The sequence below is a fragment of the Mauremys mutica genome, chromosome 3 (genome assembly GCF_020497125.1).
Source record: "Mauremys mutica isolate MM-2020 ecotype Southern chromosome 3, ASM2049712v1, whole genome shotgun sequence".
NCBI lineage: Eukaryota > Metazoa > Chordata > Testudines > Geoemydidae > Mauremys > Mauremys mutica.
The window spans coordinates 175,401,223-175,423,469 of NC_059074.1; the positions used below are offsets into that span (position 1 = coordinate 175,401,223).

The 22,247-nt window shown below is 43.0% G+C and overlaps 1 protein-coding gene across 3 annotated transcripts in view; it reads left to right on the forward strand.

Annotated features, from left to right (window-relative positions):
- PRKCE (protein kinase C epsilon) overlaps window positions 1-22,247 on the forward strand; it is a 534,912-nt gene that overhangs the window by 460,120 nt on the left and 52,545 nt on the right. For all 3 annotated transcript variants that reach the window (XM_045011041.1, XM_045011042.1, XM_045011043.1), the window contains 2 exons: window positions 7,979-8,117; window positions 13,130-13,318. In XM_045011041.1, coding sequence (XP_044866976.1) covers window positions 7,979-8,117; window positions 13,130-13,318 — 328 coding nt within the window. The remainder of the gene's footprint in view (window positions 1-7,978; window positions 8,118-13,129; window positions 13,319-22,247) is intronic.

Consider the following 22,247-nt stretch of genomic DNA (forward strand, 5'->3'; position numbering starts at 1 on the left):
GTGTTAGTACCATTATACAAAGCACTGGTGAGACCTCATCTGGAACACAGTGTGCAATTATGGTCTCTGTCAAAGTCAGACTCAGGACTCACAATTTGTCAGACCACTCTGTTTTATTAGCACAGCGCTCTGCTAACACACCCAGATAATGTGAGTGCTTTCCAAGACCCACACTACCTTATTTTATACAGATAAAAAGGGCGCGAACTTAACAAGAGGACAAAGAAAGCAGAACGGACAAGTTTACCTGAGGCTAGACATACATAGTTAATTTCCTTATGAACTTTTTACCAATCTCCGGTTAATATTTCACCATTAGCTTAAGTGGCCTCATTGTTTATGCCTTAATGTTTCTTTTCCTGACACCTGTATTTCAACATTTCTTATTTCTGCTTAAAGGTACATACAGCATTTCTTTAATCCATTCTATTTTTACAATATAATTCATTCTACTTTCACATCTCCCATGTTTAAGAAAGATTCATTCAAACTGGCACAGGTGCAGAGAAGGGCTACCAGGATGATCAGAGGAATGGAAAACCCACCTTATGAGAGGAGACTCGAAGAGCTTGGCTTGTTTAGCTTAACCAAAAGTGGGCTGAGGGGAGATATGATTCCTCCCTATAAATACATCAGAGGGACAAATACCACGGAAAGGGAGGAGTTATTTAAGTTAAGTGCTAATGTTGACAAAAGAACAAATGGATATAAACTGGCCACCAATAAGTTTAGGCTTAAAATTAGACAAAGGTTTCTAAAAGCCAAAGGAGTGAAGTCTGGAACAGCCTTCCAAGGGGAATAATGTGGGGCAAAAAATCTAACTTGAGCTTGAAAAATTTATGGCGGGGATGGTATGAGGAGACTGCCTACACTGGCATGGAGCTGGTCTGTGACTGCTAGTAGAAAATATCTCTAATGACCAGTGAGGGGACACTAGATGGGGAGGGCTCTGAGCTACCACGGGGAATTCTTTCCTAGGTGTCTGGCTGCTGACTCTTCCCCACGTGCTCAGGTCTAACTGGTTGCCATATTTGGGATCGGGAAGGAATTTCCTCCCAGCTCAGAATGGCAGAAATCCTGTGGGTTTTTCACATTCCTTTGCAACACAGGGCACTTGTCACTTGCATAGTGCTAATGGAGGATTCTCTGTAACTTGAAGTTTTTAAATCATGATTTGAGGACTTCAGTAACTCAGCCAGAGGTTCTGGGTCTATTACAGGAGTGGATGGGCAAAGTTCTGTGGCCTGCAATGTGCAGGAGATTAGACTAGATGATCATGATGGTACCCTCTGGCCTTAAAGTCGATGAGGGTCACAGTTTGGAAAAGATTCAGAATGTAGCATTTGCAGGATTTCAAATGATGCCTAAAGGTGTGGCTTCTGCTGTAATGCAAGTAGTGAACCTGGAAGCCTACGGACCTGTACTGACAGTAAGCACGAGTGGAAAGGCCTAAGTATAGCTTGACATAAATAAATGACAGACAACAGACCTTGACTCACAAGTGTGAAGTATAAATAAGTGCAGTAAGATGAAGTAAGAACCAACAAATATGAATTACTGATATTTTAGGGATTTTTATGAATATATGTCACAAGTCACAAGCATTAACTTCAGTAATGCCATAGCAACTATTGTTGTAAATGATAATGAGTATGAAGTAAATGATTGATTAACCTATAGGAATTGGGGCCCCCAACATAAGTTGGTTGTGGAAGTTAAGATAAGAAGAAAAGGGATGTATATGCATTATGAATATGCATAGGCTAAAATGGGCACTAGCGTAACATGGTATAAGACAGAGTGGCACCTAGAACATAACTGGGAAGATCAGGATGACTAGATAGTAGAAACTAGGATGTCATACACTTTCCTGTCTATGGATTTCTCCACAAGCGACCATGAGTAAACAAGTTCTTTTTTTTTTTTTTACCATCCTTTATATGATTATAATAGGTGTTGAATTCTTGGCTAACCAAAGATTTTTTATTCCTCATGTGTGTCTCAGGGATCCTCCATTTAATGATAACTCACATACTTTAGCCTTTCTAGAGGTGAACCCTAATCAAGTAAATATTAACCGTTTAAATTAAGAAGGCTACAAGAATCACTGCATTAATATGTGATGATCATTTGCAGGTCGGTTTAAACTTTTGTGATGTAAATGGCATCATCCACTTTCGATGTATTCAGAATTTTCCTGTCTATTAATTATCTTAGAGTCTCTATCCAACTTTCCCATTACAAATGTCTAGCTACCCATAAGCAAATAAAACTAGTGACTGCACCACTATGCCTCTCCACCACATGGCAGTCTGGTGCTATTGTGTTTTATTGCTCTCTAGGAGTGGTGATTATGTATTCATCTTTTTTGTATTCATTGCCAAGCATGCTGCTGGCCTTTACGAAATGTTAAAGAGTAGATGCTAGCAGCTGCCAGTGTGACCTCTGCCAGCACTGGGAAATCCCCAATTCCAAGATCAGAGAGTTAAGCTAAAAGGTAAGAAGAATCGTTAGCTTCCAGGATCAGTCTTACCACTACAAATTCCAGAGTTTCCAGTTATCTGAGCTGTCTCTTGAATTTCATCAATCCTCTATCATAATTAGCTACATTCTGACCTTCTTTCTGTTCTTAACTTCTGTTTTGATACTAGCTGGAATTGGTTCCCAAATTGTGTCAAATGTAATCATGCTATGATTGTTTGACCCTAACAGCTCAACTTCCTAATTCAGCTTTTATTATTCCATAGGTTGTGGGGATTTCCAAATTTGGAAGGTTAAAATACACCTACAATTACAAGCTTGTTTCTGAACCTCCACCTAGAAGAATTAATTTCCTGGCAGCACTGCTTTGGTGCTGTAGTTGACCCCTTTATTAGCTCAGCTAGCTCAGCCTGGAACGTAAATGGTTTCACAACTCTCCTCAGAGTGTTTGCACACAGTAGAAATTTCCCAGTCTTCAAGAGTCCAGTCTTCTCTTTGTTAGATCTACTTAATGATGTCACAGTCTTGTTTGAACACACATCCGTGTGTGTGTAGCACTTGTGACTCAGATGAAAGCAGTGTCTCATGGAGGGCTTGTGTGGTTTTTGGCGTTAACTCTTTTGTTTTATTTATCCCATCCCGTTGGCAGGGTAGGATTGAGCTGGTTAGTATCTGTCTCCTATCTATGACAATGAGAAATTCTGTAATTGGGACTTACCTAGGATGGTGAGCGGAAATGGTTGACCCACTAGGTTGAAAGGGTTGGCGTGGGGGGGATTTTTTGTTTTGCTGTTGTTTGTTCCTAGAGGTGGGGCTTTTTTTCCTGTGTGGTACTGGAATGCACTCAGGAGGGTGCTTACATTGGTATTGGGACAGTAGACTTTGTGGCCTGCCCTGGAGGACCTTATGTGGATGGTCAGCTGGGGCTCTTTACAGTTGCCAACAGAGTGGAGCAATGCTGCCTGAATGAGAAGAGTTGGTACCAAGGGATTAGCTCACATGATCCCTGTCATTGTGGGTGGAGGGACACAAGGTTGGGCAGACTGTTTCATAAAGAGTAGACCAGATTCATGGAATTAAAAATGTTGATTCTTGTGACTTTGCCTTTAATTATTTCTTGGATGGCTGGGTTGTCAGTGGATGACGATGCTTGGTTCATGCTGAAGGAAGGTTGGGGTGATTTGACTAGGAATGAGGTCCTCAGTTCTGCAAATGTAACCTTTGGGTGGGCTCTGAACCTTTCACTTCATTGCCCTTCTCCAGTACCCAAAAAAAAACCCCAACTCCCATAGAAAAGTAGCTGGAGACCCAGAATTCGGTCTTTCAGGATTTTCAGCAAGGATTGCACAGGGTCAACCTCCACACATTCAAGTCCCAACAGGAACAAAAGGAATGAATTTAATTTATAACTTTATAAAATCTTATGATAAAGAAACAATAAATAATACAATAGAACCTCAGAGTTATGAACACGTCAGCAATGTAGGTTTTTTGTAACTCTGAAATGTTCGTAATGCTAACACAACGTTCTGGTTGTTCTTTCAAAAGTTTACAACTGAATATTGACTTAATACAGCTTTGAAACTTTACTGTGCAGAAGAAAAATGCTGCTTTCCCTTTATTTTTTTAGTAGTTTATGTAACACCGTACTGTGTTTGCTTTTTTGGGGGGGGGGGGGGGGAGGGAGTCTCTGCTCTTGCCTGATCGTATACTTCCAGTTCCAAATGAGGTGTGTGGTTGACTGGTCAGTTCGCAACTCTGATGTTCTAATGTAATAATTTAATTTTAGAACATAACATGGCTAATTTATAATCCTTATACATTATCTTCACAGTTATACATAAATATAAATAAAGAAAACTAATTAAATATAAACAGGTCAGTCAAAAGCAATGTCTTCTCTCCATTTGCTTGTAGGAATCTTCAGTTGGAATCCATGCAGACTCTTCCTCCTCTGAAATCACTGTTAGCCAGTCAGCTAACTGATTAACCAACTACTCAGTTAAATATATAGATTTTTGTAAAAACCGTTACGAGAAAATACAAAACTGAGAATAGCAAAATATAAATGACTTTTTCTCATTATCACATCTAAAGAGAAAGTTGGTGAATCAAACTAGTTGAGACAATTTAACTAAAACAATTTGGCTAAAATCAAACAACGTTCAAAGTATACAATTAAAATAGAAGTAAATTATTTTTCCTTCCCAATTTCCCCTTTCTGTAATTAATAGTGGCCATGCTTCCCTGTTGGAGGGTTAACAATGTCATTAACCTGTTGCAAGATGCTTCAGAGTTAGGGAAAACAGCCTCCTTTCTGCTCCTTTCTCCCAGCTCACACAGGGCACATGGCCTTTTGTAAAGCAGTTGCTCTGACCGCTTGCCCTCATGGAGTCTGACCCCAGCAGCAGGGAACCTATTGGAGCATATCCAAAACTACCAAACCCAATTCCAGAAACTTCTGGATGGGGAGTGGTAAATCTGCCTAGCAACAATGACCCAGACACAACTCATTCCTATCCCCATCCCCGCATAGGTCTCTTAAAGAGACATCTCCCTATTAGGTATATACGTTACGCAAATACTACTGAAATATGGCTGAATAATACTACTAAGTCTGTTTTAGCATAGTTGGCTCCAGCTGAGTATTTGGTACAGTGTGAACATAGAGTGGGATTTTGTTCCCTTCCTTGCCTTAGGAAAAACGGCTATTTTTCTTTTCTTTCTTTCTTTTTCTTTTTCTTTTTCTTTTTTTTTGTCTGTATTTGTTGGCTTGTATTTTTAATGTATGGCAGAAATGTTCAGAGCCCAGAAAGACACTTCTTTAAGTTTTGTATATGTCTAAATTAATAAATAACAATAAAAAAGATTGTATAATGCACCTCTAAGCAGAAACACTTTCTACTTATTTTGTTGTTATTTTTATCAATTTGTTTCTTTACTTGTTTGCTTTTTCATTCAAGTGTTTTTCTACCCTTCTTGGTCCAACCTAAGGCAGGTGACAGGTAAATTAATGGTACACAGTATCCACTGTATTAAATCATGAGATAATCATCAACAGTATTTTTAGAAAATGTATAAATACCATACAAGACAGGAAAGGTGGATATCCCTTTCTCAACATGTTTTTGACCCCTCCCAATCTAGTAACTGAAAGTTGGGTATTTTTGACATAAACACATTCATGCTAAGAATGATTAGAAACCAGCTGCTAGGATGTGCTGTGCTGCTCTTTAACAATGAATGTGTTATATTCCTGTGAGATTATTTCTGAACTGTTTTTTATGCAAAGAAAATAATGAGGTATTGCAAGGCTGGGAGCTTATCCTCCTCAGTCTTCTCTCTCGTTGGAATCAGAACTTTGAACTAAAATTCTAGTGGAGGAACCCAATCCCATATTTTTAAGTGATTTTTTTCATGCAAATTATGATAGGATGTCTTCTTTCCTGGATGTATTTGACAACTCTTGCTTTTAACTCCAGCACTGAGGATTCTGTTGTTGGCAGTACTGTGCCTCTCTTAAAATCACAGATTGCAGGACTGAAAAATATGCCAATTTTAGAATCTGCTAAGTGTTGCATTTAGCACAATGAACAGAGTGGCTTTAAGAGACGCTCTTTGAGTACTGGAACAATAAAACTGTCCTTATTTGACTTAAAAGTCCTTCATATTGCAGTGTGTTCTGTGTGCATGTTCAGCCTAAAAGGATATATAAATATTACCTTAATGTGTGGAAGATGGATTATTGAACATTGCTCTCTAATTTAAATATATTGGATATATATTATTTATAATTGGTATTTTGAGTTAAATCCATGCCACAGATTATTTATTAATTTATTTATTTATTATTAGAATAGGTTTATTCCTGGAGGTTCCCAAGGCACGCCCTGGAGTAGGGGTGGGCAAGCTTTTTGGCCTGAGGGCCACATATGAGTATGGAAATGGTACAGCGGGCCATGAGTGCTCATGAAATTGGGGGCTGGGGTGCAGGTGGGGGTGAAGACTCTGGCTCAGGGTGCAGGCTCTGGGGTGGGGCTGGAGATGAGAGGTTAGGGGTGCAGGAGGGTGCTCTGGGCTGGGACCGAGGGGTCTCAGGGCAGGGAGTGGGGATCAGGGGGTGCAGGTTCCGAGCGGTGCATGCCTCAAGCAGCAGCATGTCTCCCCTCCGGCTCCTACGCGGAGGCACAGCCAGGCAGCTCTGCACACTGCCCCATCCACAGGTGCCGCCCCTGCAGCTCCCATTGGTCGCAGTTCCCGGCCAATGGGAGCTACGGGGGCGGTGCTTCGCATGGGGCAGCCTGCGGAGCCCCAAAGCTGCCCCTATGTGTAGGAGCCTGAGGGGGGACATGCCACTGCTCCAGGAGCCGCGCAGTATGGGGCAAGCCCCAGACCCCACTCCCTGGCTGGAGTGCTGGAGCGGGACAAGCCTCCGACCCCGTTCCCCGGCAGGAACTCGAGGGCCAGATTAAAACGTCTGGAGGGCTGGATGTGGCCCCCGGGCCACAATTTGCCCACCCCTGCCCTGGAGTGTGTACAGGGGCCAGCCAGGTGGAGGCACCTCCAAGCTCAGATCTCAGAACATTGCTAGCCTTTGGCAATGGTAACTTCCTACCAGTTTTCGAGGCCAGATCTCCAACGTGCTCTGACTCTTTGCATCACTCCAGCAGGACAAAGGAAAAGCAAAGCCTGCCGAGCCTGCCTCTGTAGCACGCGTAGACAGAACCTCTGATTGGGGTCAAGCTGGAATCATAGTTTGGTGTCTTTCTTCTCGCATGGCAAAGGGCTATGTCTGGAGCAACACTTGAACCCTTGTTGCTAGAATGGCTACTTCTACTTTTCTTAGCCTCTGTTTACATTAAGGAATTTGTGCTGATGCAATTATATCAGTTTGGTTACACACCAGTGCAGACTCCTAATATAGACAGACTGCAGTGGTGCAAAGCAGGGTTTGTTGTAACTCAGTAACATGCCCAGGTAAGCATGACTGAGGTAAGCCTCGTTTTGCACTCATACAGCAGATCTACATTAGAGTTTGGCCCCAGTATAACTTCATTGTTAAACTTTGTCCACTGTGAATCTCTCTTGTGCAGACAGGGCCTTAGGTGTGATGGAATCCAAAGTGGCCTCTGGCCAGGCCTAGGTTTGGGAATTATACAGGGGCAAGTCTTCTCACACTCATCCTTGATACTGTGCTGAGTACGGCTGGGTTGGGCTTGAGGCTTGTGCTTTTATGCACCTGGCAAAAGTTTAAGGGCCTAATCCTGCAAAGTGCTTGGTACCCTCAGTTTTCTTGTTACACCAAAATGACTCCTGCAAACTCTACATGCGCATAGCAAACAGCTGATTCTGTTTGTTTTTGCTGTGCACTTACCTGTTTGTGCTTTCCTATAGTTTGTGGATCAGATGGGGGCCATGTACTTAAAATGTTTGCAGTATGTGGCCTGTTTGCGAGAGAGGGTTAAATATTGAATCTTACACCTTTTTATTATCCCAGAGACCTGAAATTGGACAATATTCTTCTGGATGCAGAGGGTCATTGCAAGCTGGCGGATTTCGGAATGTGTAAAGAAGGGATTCTGAACGGAGTAACAACCACTACATTTTGCGGAACACCAGACTACATAGCTCCAGAGGTATTTTTTATACCAGGCTTCACATACAAATATTGCCAGTAATCATATTGTATCTGTTGTATGTGCAAGGTGAAAAGTGTGGGCCAGATTCTGTCATCTGCACTACTTGAATAATCCTGTTGAAATCTGTGGATCTCTACAAGGAGTAACCTACTCAGCAGCAGTAGTTCGCAAAATCTGGCCCTTTGAGTGTAAGGGAGAGGCAATGTCTGTGATTCTGTACTTGATAGCTGTTGCAACCTTGCTTTTAAAAAGTTTCCTATACTGTATTTGCTGGCATTCTCTAGTAAATTGTTTAGCTTTGCTGGTAGCCAGTTGTCTGTCATTCTTTCGTTAGTGGGTAATAGTGTATAACGTTTTCCCACTGGATATTTGCCCATTCCATGTTACCTTTCCTTTCAATTGAGTAGTCACTCCAGATGTCAAAATACCCATGTCATACACTCCTTGCTGCAACTTCCAAAAGACTCGAGCAGGTAAACATGCTCAACTTTTGCTCTTTTATCATCTAGTCATTTGTCTTGTTCTGTACTAGAAGGTGAAGAACAAAAATGTCAAATTGAAGCTAAAGTGACCAATTTGTTATTGCATGATGTTGTCATTTAACATTTTCCCCTAACACATGTTCCTGGCACATTGCATTATTCTTCTCCTTGTCCACATTTATGAGCCTATTGCCGCATTGAAGGTGCTTCTAAATCTTTCAGATGCTGGATGTAATCGGATACTCCCTACCAGCAGTGACCTGTACCCAGGCCTAAAAACAGGGATGTGTTCACCCATGTAATAAGATGTACATAGATATGATCTGACACAATGTAACATACTGTAGGTATCATATTGTGTTAGACCTGTATGGGAGTATCGTTGTTTCTCTGCTCTGAGGTACTGATGAGTGACATATACTAGACTCCCCTGTTCGTCCAAATGGCATGGGAAATATGCAAATTTATGCATGGATGGATTTCTGAAGGAAATCAGGGACATAACTTACATTCACATAGTGGGTGATATTTGGATAAAAACGATGACATAGCACTATGCTATTTGTAGGTTACCTAGATTTTAATACAATGGATACATTTTCAAAGGTCAGTGCCTAAGCTGAGTCAGCACCATTTACATGGATTCCCTTTACAAGTACAGGCATTGGTATGTGCAAAACAGGTGCTGTACAGATTTGCCCATTCAAGTTTAGTCACCAATCCTTGAAAATTTTGTCCTGTATTTAACCCCTCTTTCTTTCCTGGGTTACTCGGAACAGGCAACACTCGCCTGGGTGCCTGATGTTGTTGACATGAAAGGAGATCCTGAGTATCCCAGTGGTGCTGTTGGATAGGTGGGAATCCTCTGTTCACCCCGCTGCTGTAGTCCCTTTATACTAAAGAAATTTACAGTTGGCAGTGCCTCCACCTGGCTGGCCCCTGTACACACTCAATGGCGTGCCTTGGGAACCTCCAGGAATAAACCCCTGCAAATAGTAATAACAACAATAACAACAACGATAATAATAATTAATAAATAAATCTGTGGCATTGGTCTAACTCAAAAATACCAATTATAAATAATATACATCCACTATACTTAATTTAGCGTTAACACACCTTTACTTAACAAGTTAAAGAAACAGGGTATATAAGATTATATGTCACTACTAATTTAAATCCACAGGGGGCAGTTGAATAAAATCAATTAACAAATATAATATACAGTAATAAATGAATCTTATGTAACTGGCATTTGCTCTGCCACCATCTACCCCACCGCGCAGTGGACACGCCTCTGGATTTCAGAGTCCTAGACATGCATGGGAGTGCTTGGAGATCTGCAGCTGGCAACAGCTCACTGTTAGTTCTGTGTGTCAGGCCAGCCAAGGCAACAAGCTGCACAACCCCTCTGATGATTGGAGCTGGCTCCACACATGTCAGCAGCTCTGGGTCCTGGTTCGATGGGAAGATCACTCTGCCTCTCCTCAGACTCAGACTCTCTGCTGAGCCCCTTCCCGAGCAAATACTTTCCCAAACCGGAGTGAGGGTTACTCACACTGCCTTCACTGCAGGGCCACCTCAGTCAGCTCCAGGCACAGCAACAGTCTCTCCCTTGGCTCCAGTGAAGCCATCAAGCTATCTCTGAAGCTCCCTGCTCAATCAAAGCCCCAGCAGGCTCTCAGCAGCAGCTTCTGGCTTCCTAGCAGCAGCTCCTGGTATGGACACAGCTCCACACCAGTAATCTGGCTCCTCTCCCCAAAAATGGAGCCCACTGCCTGCTCTCCCTGCACTGCCTGGAAAAGCAAGTCTCTCTCTCTTTCCCCAAGGCATCATGGGAGTTGTGGTCTCTAAGGCTGGATTGCAGTGCACAGGATCTTCCCAATTGGAACATTCCCAATAAAGTTCAGAGGCCCCTCTAGTAAAGGCAGCCTACATGTATCTCACACATATTGCATTTGTGCTAAGGATGCTGGGCAGAAAGTTATATCAGCATTTTTTTCATCGAACATTATTTTGCAGGGGGAAAATGTTGGTTGCTAATTAAAGATAAAGTGTAAATCTGTATTTTTAGCACTAGATGATACCAAGTATTGGTAAGTGCAAAGGCAAGTAAACTCATTTTTAAGCTACACAATTTGTGCCTAGGGTGGTTTGCGCAGTTTGAGAGAGCACTCCAGTGAGAAAAGGAAAGCAAAATGAGTTTGTGTAAGGTTTTGGCTTTGTGAAGATTATTTCTTTACTCCACTAGGAAAAAGAATCAGAACTTTGTGGATTCTTTTATAAATTTTTACTAAATAAAAAGGCAGTACTAAACTCCTAGACATTTTCAGATGAAAATTTGGGCCCATTGAAGGTGGCAAAACTCATTTTCCCTTTTTGTTTGCTTCCCACCATTCCTTTTCCTCAAGCTTTCCTACTGTTTTGTCCTCTTGAGTCACCACTATATCGTTCATGTTACTCTTGATTGGCAGGATGCCAAAGCTAAAATGTGAAATCCAAAGATCATTCCCACACCAGACCACAGAGAAGTCCAATTCTGAGGACAACTTTGCAGCTGACATTTCTATAATGTATTTCTATAATATCACAAACCAAAACACAGGGTCCAACCACCTACAGATTTTGGGGATATTTCAGATCTGGATCCAAGCACTATGATTCAAATCTTAGACCAATACCTGCGCTTATATTAATATTGAATGGGTTTTATATATGCAGTACAATCAGCATTCACTAGAGCTGAATACAATAATCCCTACCCAGAGGATTCCAGCTATAATGCTAATAACCTTTGAGTGTGTGTATGGTGGGTTGCCATTACAGCTATCAGCCCGGGGTCACGGTACCTTTTCTTTTAAACTTTAAAAGAACCTTCTTGTGTTGATACTTTGCAGCCAAACTGCAGATTTCTTTCCAACAGACTAAAGTCAACAATTAAGCTTGTTCCTTAAATAACAGTAGCCCTGGAGTAATAAAATAATAATCAATCACTCTAACCCACCCGAGGTGTCTGCTGCAAAGTTGGACTTACTTGTGTCACACATTGGAACTTGCTGCCACTACAAGTAGAAAACCTGCCAGTTTTCCCAAGAAGCAAAGATAATTAAAGCAAAGTCTACAATCTTTAGTATAGTACAGTGGGGTTGATGCTGCACGAACGGGTATCGTGTTTTCCTATTGTCAACAAAATTCTCAAAGGCGAATGCTTTTGGCTTCCAGTATTCATACTAAAAGGACCGTTATAAATCTTAGCAGATCTCTGTGCAACAAGATCAACTACATCAATTTATAGTGTTCAAGACAGGGACAATGAAAGGATGGGTTCTAAATTAATTACCACTCTAGAAAGAGATCTTGAGGTCTTGGTGGATAGTTCTCTGAAAAGTTCAGCTCAACATGCAGCAGTGGTCAAAAAGGCTAACAATGTTAAGAACTATTAGGAAAGAGATAGACATTAAGATAGAAAACGTCATAATGGCACTATATAAATCCATGGTACACTCACACTTGAATATTGTGTCCAGTTCTGATCACCTGATCTCAAAAAGGATATCATGGAACTGGTAAAAGTTCAGAGAAGGGCACCAAAGATGATCAAGGGTATGGAACAGCTTCCATACGAGGAGAGACTGAAAAGATTAAGGCTATTCAGCATAGAAAAGAGACGACTAAGGGGGGATATCATAGAGGTCTATAAAATCATAAATGGTGTGGAAAAAGTGAATAGAGAAGTGTTATTTACCCTTTTCCATAATACAAAAACCAGGTGTCACCTGATGAATTTAACAGACAGAAGATTTAATACAAACAAGAAGTAGTACTTTTCATGCAACACACAACTAACCTATGGAACTCATTGCTATGGAATCTTATGATGGCCAAAAGCATAACTGGATTCAAAAAAGACCTTAGTAAGTTCATGGAGGATAGGTCCATCAATGGCTATTAGCCAAGATGGCCAGGGCTGCAACCCCATGCTCAGGCGACCCTAAATCTCTAACTGCCAGAAGCTGAGAAAGGAAGGCGGGGGAGGATTACACCATCGGCCCTGTTCTGTACACTCACCCTGAAGCTCTGGTATTGGTCATTGTCAGAGACAACATACTAGGCTAGATAGACCATTGGTTTGACCCATGATGGCAGTTATGTTCTGAATTTACATTTACCACCAATTTTTTGCATATGCAGTAGACTTTTCCCCGACTTGGTTTAAACAATATAGAAGGCTATACAACTCGTTTACTCATGAACATGCTAGGGGAGACCAATAAACTTGGTTAATGCTTCTGAGAACACTACTGCGGGTTGGTTTTCAGTGCAACACATTGAAACTTAGCCATGTGATTGATATTAATAGGAGCTGCACAAGTAAAAAGCCCAGGCCTACTGCCATTGAAGTCAACAGGATTTGGCTTCTTTGAGACACTGTAGTAGGATAAGCATCTTGTGTCTAATCAGTAAACATGCATCTGAAAGTATCACTCAAGTTGCCTATTAAATCTGACCTCTCTGTTTCCCTAACAGATCCTCCAAGAGTTAGAATATGGTCCCTCGGTAGACTGGTGGGCTTTGGGTGTTCTGATGTATGAAATGATGGCTGGGCAACCTCCTTTTGAAGCTGACAATGAAGATGATCTCTTTGAATCCATCCTTCATGACGATGTGCTCTACCCAGTCTGGCTCAGCAAAGAGGCTGTCAGCATTTTAAAAGCAGTGAGTCTTCCATTTCTTTTTCTCTCGTTCTTCCTTTTTTTCTTTTCTTCTTTTTATTCCCTTGCTAAAAATTGAATTTACCTTCAGGAGTTCAGAACAGTCACCACTGGGAGTTCAACCACAGTTCAGAGTGCCACTATTAGGATAATGGGTCCTGGGATAAATTACACTTCTTGTGGGAAAGGAACAGAATGTTTGTGTTCTTTGCAGTTGTATGCTGTATAAATCTAGGCAGAATCATGTTTCAGGGAAAATCACAATCAACTAGAGCTGTGTTATCACTCTGACACTTTACACACTGCATGCTCACTAGGAGCAGGGGAAGCATTATGTAATTAAAGAAACAGTGTCAATGTTTTTATTTTAATCCACATAAAATTTTGCCACCCTGCTGCCTTTTTTAACATGTTGTCAAAAAATATTGTAAAGCTGCATGTTGTTTTCCTTACTGGACACAATGGCATTTTTAAACAGATGTTCCCACTATAATGCAAGTGACTTTGCTTTGGTCCTTCACCCCGGGTGAGCTGGGTGATTGACAGAATCTTGTCAAATCCAGGTGGGTTTTACTTGTCAGGTGGCCAAAACATGTCACCAGGTAATTCTGGACATTCTACTTAATCATCAGTCCTGTACTGCATCCCAGTGGTAAATTTGGGGCTTTCAGTTTGAGAAGAACTTTAAAGGTTGGGTCTTAGCATAATAAGATCTGTATAAGGTTTCATTCTGCAAGTGGCACAGAAAGCTGGAGTGAACACTGACTTGGACAGCACTGGGACAAGAAGCATCATTCAGTGACTCTTTTTCTGCGCCTTATTCTTGTCCTTAGCTGAAATGACTCTTTCGTGTGTCCTATTATGTGTCATTGCATTTATTTTTCACAAAAATGTGTCGCTTATACAATAGACCTGATTGTGCATCTGGATTTGTGAATCTTCAGCAAGCTCCGGGCAGAAACATTAACAGCTAGACGTCTAGCTGACTGTTTGCACCACAAATGAGATAGACAAATGTAAATCATATGATTCCTAAAAGAGTGAAGAATGGCTCTGAAACTGAACATTTCATGATGAGTTACCATGGCACTTTCTCCCTACCACAAGTGTTTCCATGACAGGGGAGAAGATACAGCCCAGTAAGATGTGGATTTTTAGGGGAAGTCCTTGTATAGAGTCAAGGGAACAGATAGCTCATGTGGGCATGAACCAAACCCTAAAATTCCAATAGCCCTGAACTTTAGAGAAGCTGAGTGCAGATCTGACTTTTGACAGTGGCCCCTGTCCATAATGAACCAAACAAAAAGCTGGGGCCCAACACTCTCATCTTCATGAGAGTTTAGACACTGATCCCAATGTTACAGCTCACGTCCATAAATCTTAACCACTCAGAGAAAATAATTCACAGGCCTATTGTGTAAGCGACACATTTTTGTGAAAAATAAATGCAATGACACATAATAGGTTGGTTTCCTGTAATGCTGTTTTGTTGTCAGTTTATAATTCTGGTTAGTCTGTTCTTCTGCCAATATCTTTTGATACAAGCCATGCTTATTTTTACCTTACTGTGATCCCTTGTTGATGTCTTTCTGTTTGTAGTTTGTTATCATTAATGCCCTTTTTAAACTCTACAAAGAGAGTTACAATCATAAACCATCTTTTACATTTTACATTTTAAAAAGATGTATTCCCGGTTGGGCCAGTTCCTCAGCCGGCGTAAATCAGTTGAAGTCAATGGAACTGTGCCAGTATACACCAGCTGAGCATCTGGCCCCTTATGTTTAACAATCTGCTTGTGTCTGTAGTTATTGTCTGAACATTAGAAACTTGTGATCTTCATCTAATACTTTAGCCACATTGTCAGATGAAGAACAGGAAAAACAGAGGAAATAGAGAGGCGTCTCTGTATTTTACTGCTGAATACTAACAAGGGATTAGCTTTGGAACAGTTTATTTCCTCACATTGTACTCTCAGACATGGGTCTTGTTCTTTAGACACTACATTTTCACAGCCCTTCAAATAGGGTTTGGGGAAAGTTTAACAAAACGACATATATTTACCTCAAATGTAATTTTCAGTTCAGTGTTTTAAATTTTTAATTTTTTTGCAAGAATAAATTTTCCATTTTTAATTCCCACAAAAAAAAATCCAAGGACAATTTTCCAGTAAACATTACTGACAGCATGTTACTTATCCTACAAGAACAGATCTTTTTAGGCCTGTTTCTGTGAATATGCAGGAGATGCTATTTAAAATTCCATTCTGTCATGTGAGAGAGACAATTATTCATTCAAATGAGATTATTTACTGCTGATAGTGCTGGAATGCATGATAGATTGTGCCCAGCACTGTGTTTGTCTGCAAGAGATGGAGAGAAAGGCTGTATCTATCTAGCCTACTGCCAATGTGCTTTGCATTTCCCTCTGTACCTGATCCACAGAGGATACAGGTCTGCTCCAGCTCTCAGCCTTGGAGCCTGGTGGTTTAGCTCAGGCTGTACAGATTTGGAGGTCTGGAGGTCCTTAATTCAATCCACAGTATGGCAGCCATCACATAAGTGGAATTTGGGATTTGAGCTGCTGTAGGCTTCAGACGCTTGGGATGAGTTTCCTCTGGTTTCCACTGTCTGTGGTCAGTGTGTTACTGATCTCTTTCTGTGCCTGACCATAGAGGATGTGAGTCTGTTTCAGTCCCCTGCTACTGAGTCTGTCTGCTTAGTTCAAGTTGTAGAGATTTGTGTTTAGTGCTGGAGATGTTTAGTTTGAGTCCTGGATGAGCTCCTACTTGTGTGACGGCCTGGCATCTTGGCCAACCCCAGAGATTGAACTGGGCACCTCCAAAGCTAAAATTACAGATGGGTGCTGGTAACAGATTCATATAATCTGTGACTCAGGCATAGAGGCAGACATGTAACCTGCACTGACCAGTGGATTATAACTTCACTAGCCTTTCTGGGAAAACCTCTATTCTAATCTGTATAGGTTCTTATGACATGCTCATCACCGTAGTATTTGAGCTTCTTCTAGTAATGCACTAAGCAATGTGACTCACATCTATCACATGTTGTTTGTTTACTCATCCTCTCCACAGAGGGAAAAGTATTTGCTGTTGAGTATCTTGTTTGGGTCATTTGGATTTTTAAAAAAATATATACATATTGCTATGTGTTTGTTAGAAAAGGCCAGGTCAAAGAAATTCGCCTTGCACTTGGAGCAGAAGGTGGTGAGGTTTTGATGGTCCTTAATTCGTGGAGGCATTCATTCCACAGTCTCAGATTGCCCCCAAGAAACTTCTGTCTCCCACACTGATGAGCTTTATCCTTATTGTAGCAAGCTGCCTTGTTCCAGAGGAGCAAAGTTGCCAACCACCATTTTCATCCTGGAGTTTTAAGCGGTCTTTTAGATATGCTGGGCCCAGGCCTTTGAGTACCTTGAAGATAAAGACCAAGACCTTGAACTTGAAACAATATTCTATGGGAGGTCAGTATAGAGAACGAATGACAGGTTTAATGTGTTTGTGGTAGGAGAACGTGTGCTTCAGTGTTCTGATTCTATACTACTGGGAGTTTCCTAAGTGCTGAAGTCTTCATGCCCAGATATTTTGCATTACTGTACTCCAGCTGAGAGGTAGTGAAATGCATGAATAAGTGAGGTCAGATCATCATCCACCACAACGGGATAGAGTTTCCTAGCCAACCAGAGATGATATAGAAAGCGTTACTCATGAATGCAGCTATATGAGAGCTCGGCACCACCTCCACAATTACACCTGCACAATGGACTGTGCAGGTGTAATTGGCCAATTGTGGTATATTCTTTTAAACAAAGACTGCTAAGGTGGCTGTGAACTCTTCAAAGTGCTTCCCTCTGCCCACCAGTGTCAACTCTCTATTGCTGCTGTTCAGCTTTAGCCAGCCGTTCTTCAGCTATAAGCTGATCTTATCCAAGTACTAGGCCATCTTGATGCTAAGTCATAGCAGTATGGTCTGATGTGATGAAGGATAGGTAGAATTGTGTGTCATCCGCATATTGCTGGCACTTGAGTCAATGTCATCTGTCCAGTTCACCTACTAGTTGCATGTAGCCACTGAAAAAGACCAGAGAGAATTGATCCTTGTGGGACTACACAAGTCAGGGGTCTATTGGTGGAGGTGCAGTTTCCCAGTACTACTCATTGGGTGCGTGCCTCTAGGAAAAACTCAGACCATTTTAATGCATTGCCCTGTACACCTGCCCACCACTCTCAGGTGAGACTACAGTATAGTCAGCAGTGTCAAATACTGTGAGGTCCAGGGCGATGAGAATGGATGTCTGTCCTCTAGCCTTTGATAGGAGGAGATCATGCATCAGTGTCCCTAAAGCAATTTCAGTCCATGTCCTACCTTGAAACCAGATAGTGCCAGATCTAGAATATTAGCTTCAGTTAAATGAGCTTATAGATGGCCTCAACCAGCTTCTATATGAGTTTGTTCAGAAATGGGAGGTTTGACACTGAGCAGCAGTTGGCTAGAATCAGTATATCAGTATATCAGAATATTGTGTGTTTGAAGGAGAAGGGGAAGGTTTTTTGCCTGAATGACACTTTGGCTATTTCAGTCAGGAGTTGCACCAGTTGGTCATGACTCTCTTTCACAAGCCAGGAAGGGCATTGGTCAGGTTCACAAGTCTTGGGTCAAGATTCCTTTGGAATGTCCAGAACTTCTTAATGAATGAATGTACTGAGTTGTGAAAATGCATGTGGGCTGTTGGTTGGTGGGCATAGATGGAACAGATCCATGCTGCTTGCTGCTTGAGAAGGCTTCTTGGATGTGTGATCTTTTCAGCAAAGAAGGATGATAGTTCTTTACAGCACTTGGTGCTCAGTTCAGATGCAGGTTGTAGGCATTCAGCACTGGTGAAGTGGTTTACCACCCTGGATAGCAATTTGGGTCAGGATTTGGCAGCCTCAGTGGTGGTTGATAGAAAGGTTCTCTTAGTCTCTTAGTAATATAGCCTCATTGTAGGCTTTGAGGAATTTATGTTTCATTTTATCTGAATCGGCCTTTTCCCCCTCACCATTGGCACACAAGCGTCCGCTCCTCTCTCTTCATCCGGTGCAGGGTGTCAGAAAACCACTGAGATCTGTATGAGCAGTGGGGAAGAAGAGGCCGTTGTGGAGCCAGTGTGTCAATGGTTGAGGCTAGTGTACAATGATAATGAATCACTTGACTCCTTGTCCTGTGGGTGGAGTGCTGCTGTCCTTTAGCAGTCATTGGAATTTGTTGGGAGTTCTGCATGAGTCTTCATGGTTGAATCAGGATCATTGGTCTTTCGTGTTGCCTCAGATACTTGTACTCCCACCAATAGAGCTCCACCAGTAGTAAGAAGAGTGGTAGTGCCTGTGTTGATGGGACATGGGCATTTTTACTGTGTCCCCTAGACCAACTCAGAGGCCTGTTTCTCTACCCTTGCTTAGAGCAGATCTTGATGACATAGTGGTAGACATACCAGTGTTCTGTCTAACCACCACTGTTACCACCTGAGAGCTGCACCAGCTGTAGTGTGGCTGTGGGAGCTGTGCCACTTTGCACTCATTTACAGGAGCTGGGCACACTCAGAAGAACTACACAGGTCTGGCACCACAAGGAGTGCTAGATTTCCCAGACAGGGTGCCTCATCCCCATTCCCCTCGCAGTTGCCAGCAGAGTGGGCCCACATGGAAAGGAGAGGTGCACCCTATGGAAAGATGACACAATGACCATGTTCTCCCTCTGTTCCAAGAGATCTGGTACCTATCTATGGGCAGCACCCCAGGAACTTCCACTGGAACAGTGCATCTCTGCACCCTACTGCTGGCTGTGCCCCAATACACCAGCAGAGTCGTAAATGTTTACCAGTGTCCATATTATTCCAGCAAAGGTCTCTATTCCTTGCTGTGACTGTATATGAAGCACTTTTGTTCTCCTTGAATGACAAAGTATGAGATTCATTCCTTCTGGCAATCAGTACTGGTCTTGCAAATTTCAGGATTCCCAAGCTGCTGTTCAGGTTCCTATGCCATCTTCTCTGTGTCTAATACCAGAAGAGGGAAGGTGACTTGCTGCAGTCTCTGCTCCTGCAGAGTGAGGGGATGGCTGAATGGGAAGCTGTATTGTGTGCCTTATCTCTGGGTCACCAAAGTTGGAGGAATAGGGCCATGAATTGCTGAGTCCCTACAGAACTGTGGAGGCCTATTAATCTGTCTTGCTTGTGTTTAAAGCTGGTTCTAGAAATTAAAAGGACATGATCAGATAGTTTCAGCTCCAAATTTGACCCTACTTTAAAATTGACCTGATAGAAAATATTCTTCACATTCTAACAGTAAAATTTGCAAAAGCACCTAAGGTACATTTTCAAAAATGACACAGGGCCAGATTTTCAAAGGTATTCAAAGATGCAGATAGGTGTCTAGTCGGATCTTTAAAAGCACCTAAATAGTTGATTTCAATGGGAGGTAGGCACCTAATCTGCTGAGATGCTTTTGAAAATCCCACTGGGTGCCCAGCTGTTTCTTTAGGTGCCTAAATACCTTGGAGAGTTTGTCTGTTAAACACTTAGCTGCCTAAGGCCTGGTCTACACTAGGATCTTAAATCGAATTTAGCAGCGTTAATTCGAACTAATCGCTCAACCGTCCACACCAGGAAGCCATTTAATTCGAACTAGGGGGCTCCTTAGTTCGAATTTGGTACTCCACCCCGACAGGTGGAGTAACGCTAAATTCGCACTTGCTAGCTCGAATTAGGCTAGGTGTGGATGCAAATCGAACTTAGTAGCTCCGGGAGCTATCCCACAGTGCACCACTCTGTTGACGCTCTGGACAGCAGTCGGAGCTTGGATTCTCTGACCAGCCACACAGGAAATGACCCGGGAAAATTTGAATTCATTTTCCTGTCTGGGCACTTTGAATCTGACGTCCTGGCTGGACATCGGGGCGAGCTCCGCAGCACCTGCAACGATGCAGAGCTCTCCAGCAGAGGAGTCAGCCCAATGCAAGAATAGAAAGAGATCCCCAGCATGGACAGACCGGGAAGTCCAGGATCTGATCGCTGTGTGGGGCGAGGAGTCTGTGCTGTCGGAGCTGCGCTCCAACAAGCGTAATGCAAAGACCTTCGAGAAGGTCTCCCAAGCCATGACACAGAAAGGATACAGCCGGGATGCGATGCAGTGCCGCGTGAAAGTCAAGGACCTGAGGCAAGGCTATCAAAAAGTCAGAGCGGCAAACGGACGCTCCGGAGCACAGCCCCAGACATGCCGCTTCTACGAGGCACTGCATGCCATTCTCGGTGGGTCTGCCACCACTGTCCCACCACTGACCGTGGACTCAGTGGATGGCATAGTGAGCCAGGACAGTTCCTACTCGATGTTCGCCGATGGGCAAGACGACGAAGGGTCCGTGGAGGAAGGCGCAGGCGACAGCGAACACAATGCCGCTTTCCCTGACAGCCAGGATCTGTTCCTCACCCTCACAGAGATCCCCTACCAACCCTCACCGGCCGTGAACCCGGACTCAGAGTCAGGGGAAGTATGATGCGGTAAGTCGTATAAACAAGAAAATATTTATTTGCTCGAAAACATGTATACCAAAAATATAAATTCTATCTATAAATACTATATCTAAAACTTTTTAAAGGGAAACTAAACGAACAGTAGGTCTACACAGATTGGGATGGAACAATAGTCCTCCATGGACAATTCCACAAATGCTTCAAACAGTTCCTCAAATACCCTCCGCAGGAGGTTTCGAGGAAGAGGTGCCCTATTTGGTCCTCCGGTGAAGCTCACTCTTCCACGCCACGACATCCTCAGATACAGGGGAACCATCGCCTCTACCAGCATGGCCGCGTAGGGTCCCGGTCGGTGAAGTGCTTCCCTTAACATCCTTTCTTTCTGCACTCGAGAGACACGCCTCAGGGTAATCTCGTTACTGAAGTGCTGCATCTAATTAGGGCAATTAGCGAATAGTTACTGTTCTTAATGGTTTACTTATACTTTGCATAACAAAGCCCCGCGCTTAGCAGCCACGTGCTGTAGGCCACACAGGAAAAGCATACATTGATCTTTCCCCTGCAGTGTCGGGAGTGGCTGCAAAAGGGTCATAGTATCTGATTTCCCCAGATTGCCGTTAGCACGACGGCACAGCTATCCGTTAACTGATAAGCATAATGTACTGTAAGGCTTACCAGGACTCTCTGCTAGAGGGATTCTGCTCTCTCTCCCGACTTCTCCGCTCTCCTGTGCAATGGCGCAGCCAATCAGAGCGTAGGCCAAAATGTTGTGCTTCTCTGGAGACCACGTGACACTTGTTGTCCGGTACGGTCTTCTTCATGGAAATTGACTAGACGGTGTTCACTGTTCGCGAAAATGTATCTGTACAAGGAAATCACTAACTTTCCCCATCACACAGCTTCGGGTCCTTCCCGGACTGCCCAGGCATCCCCCTCGCAGAGACTGGCAATGATTAGACGGCGAAAGAAGAAGACTAGGGACGACATGTTCGCTGAACTGATGGTCTGCTCCCGAGCAGAGGCTGCAGAGCAGAAACACTGGAGGGAGACCCTATGTGAGCAGCATCGCACACTCATGGAACGTGAGGATAGGTGGCGGCAGGAAGACCAGCAGACCACCCAAACGCTACTTGGTCTCATGAAGGAACAAACGGACACGCTTCGTCGCCTTGTTGATGTCCTGCAGGACCACAGGCTGGAGGACAGGGCCCCCCTGCAGTGTCTCTGCAATCGCCCTCACCAGCCAAGAAGTCCTGGCCCCCCCTCACCCAAAAGTACAAGACGGAGGGGTGGTAGAGGACGTGAGAACTGTCACTGAACCAGAGCAGAGCGGCCGTGTACCCCGCACTTCTCACGTTAGAAATTTGTAGAAGTGCTTCCCTTATAGGCTCAGCCAGTCCCAAATCCAA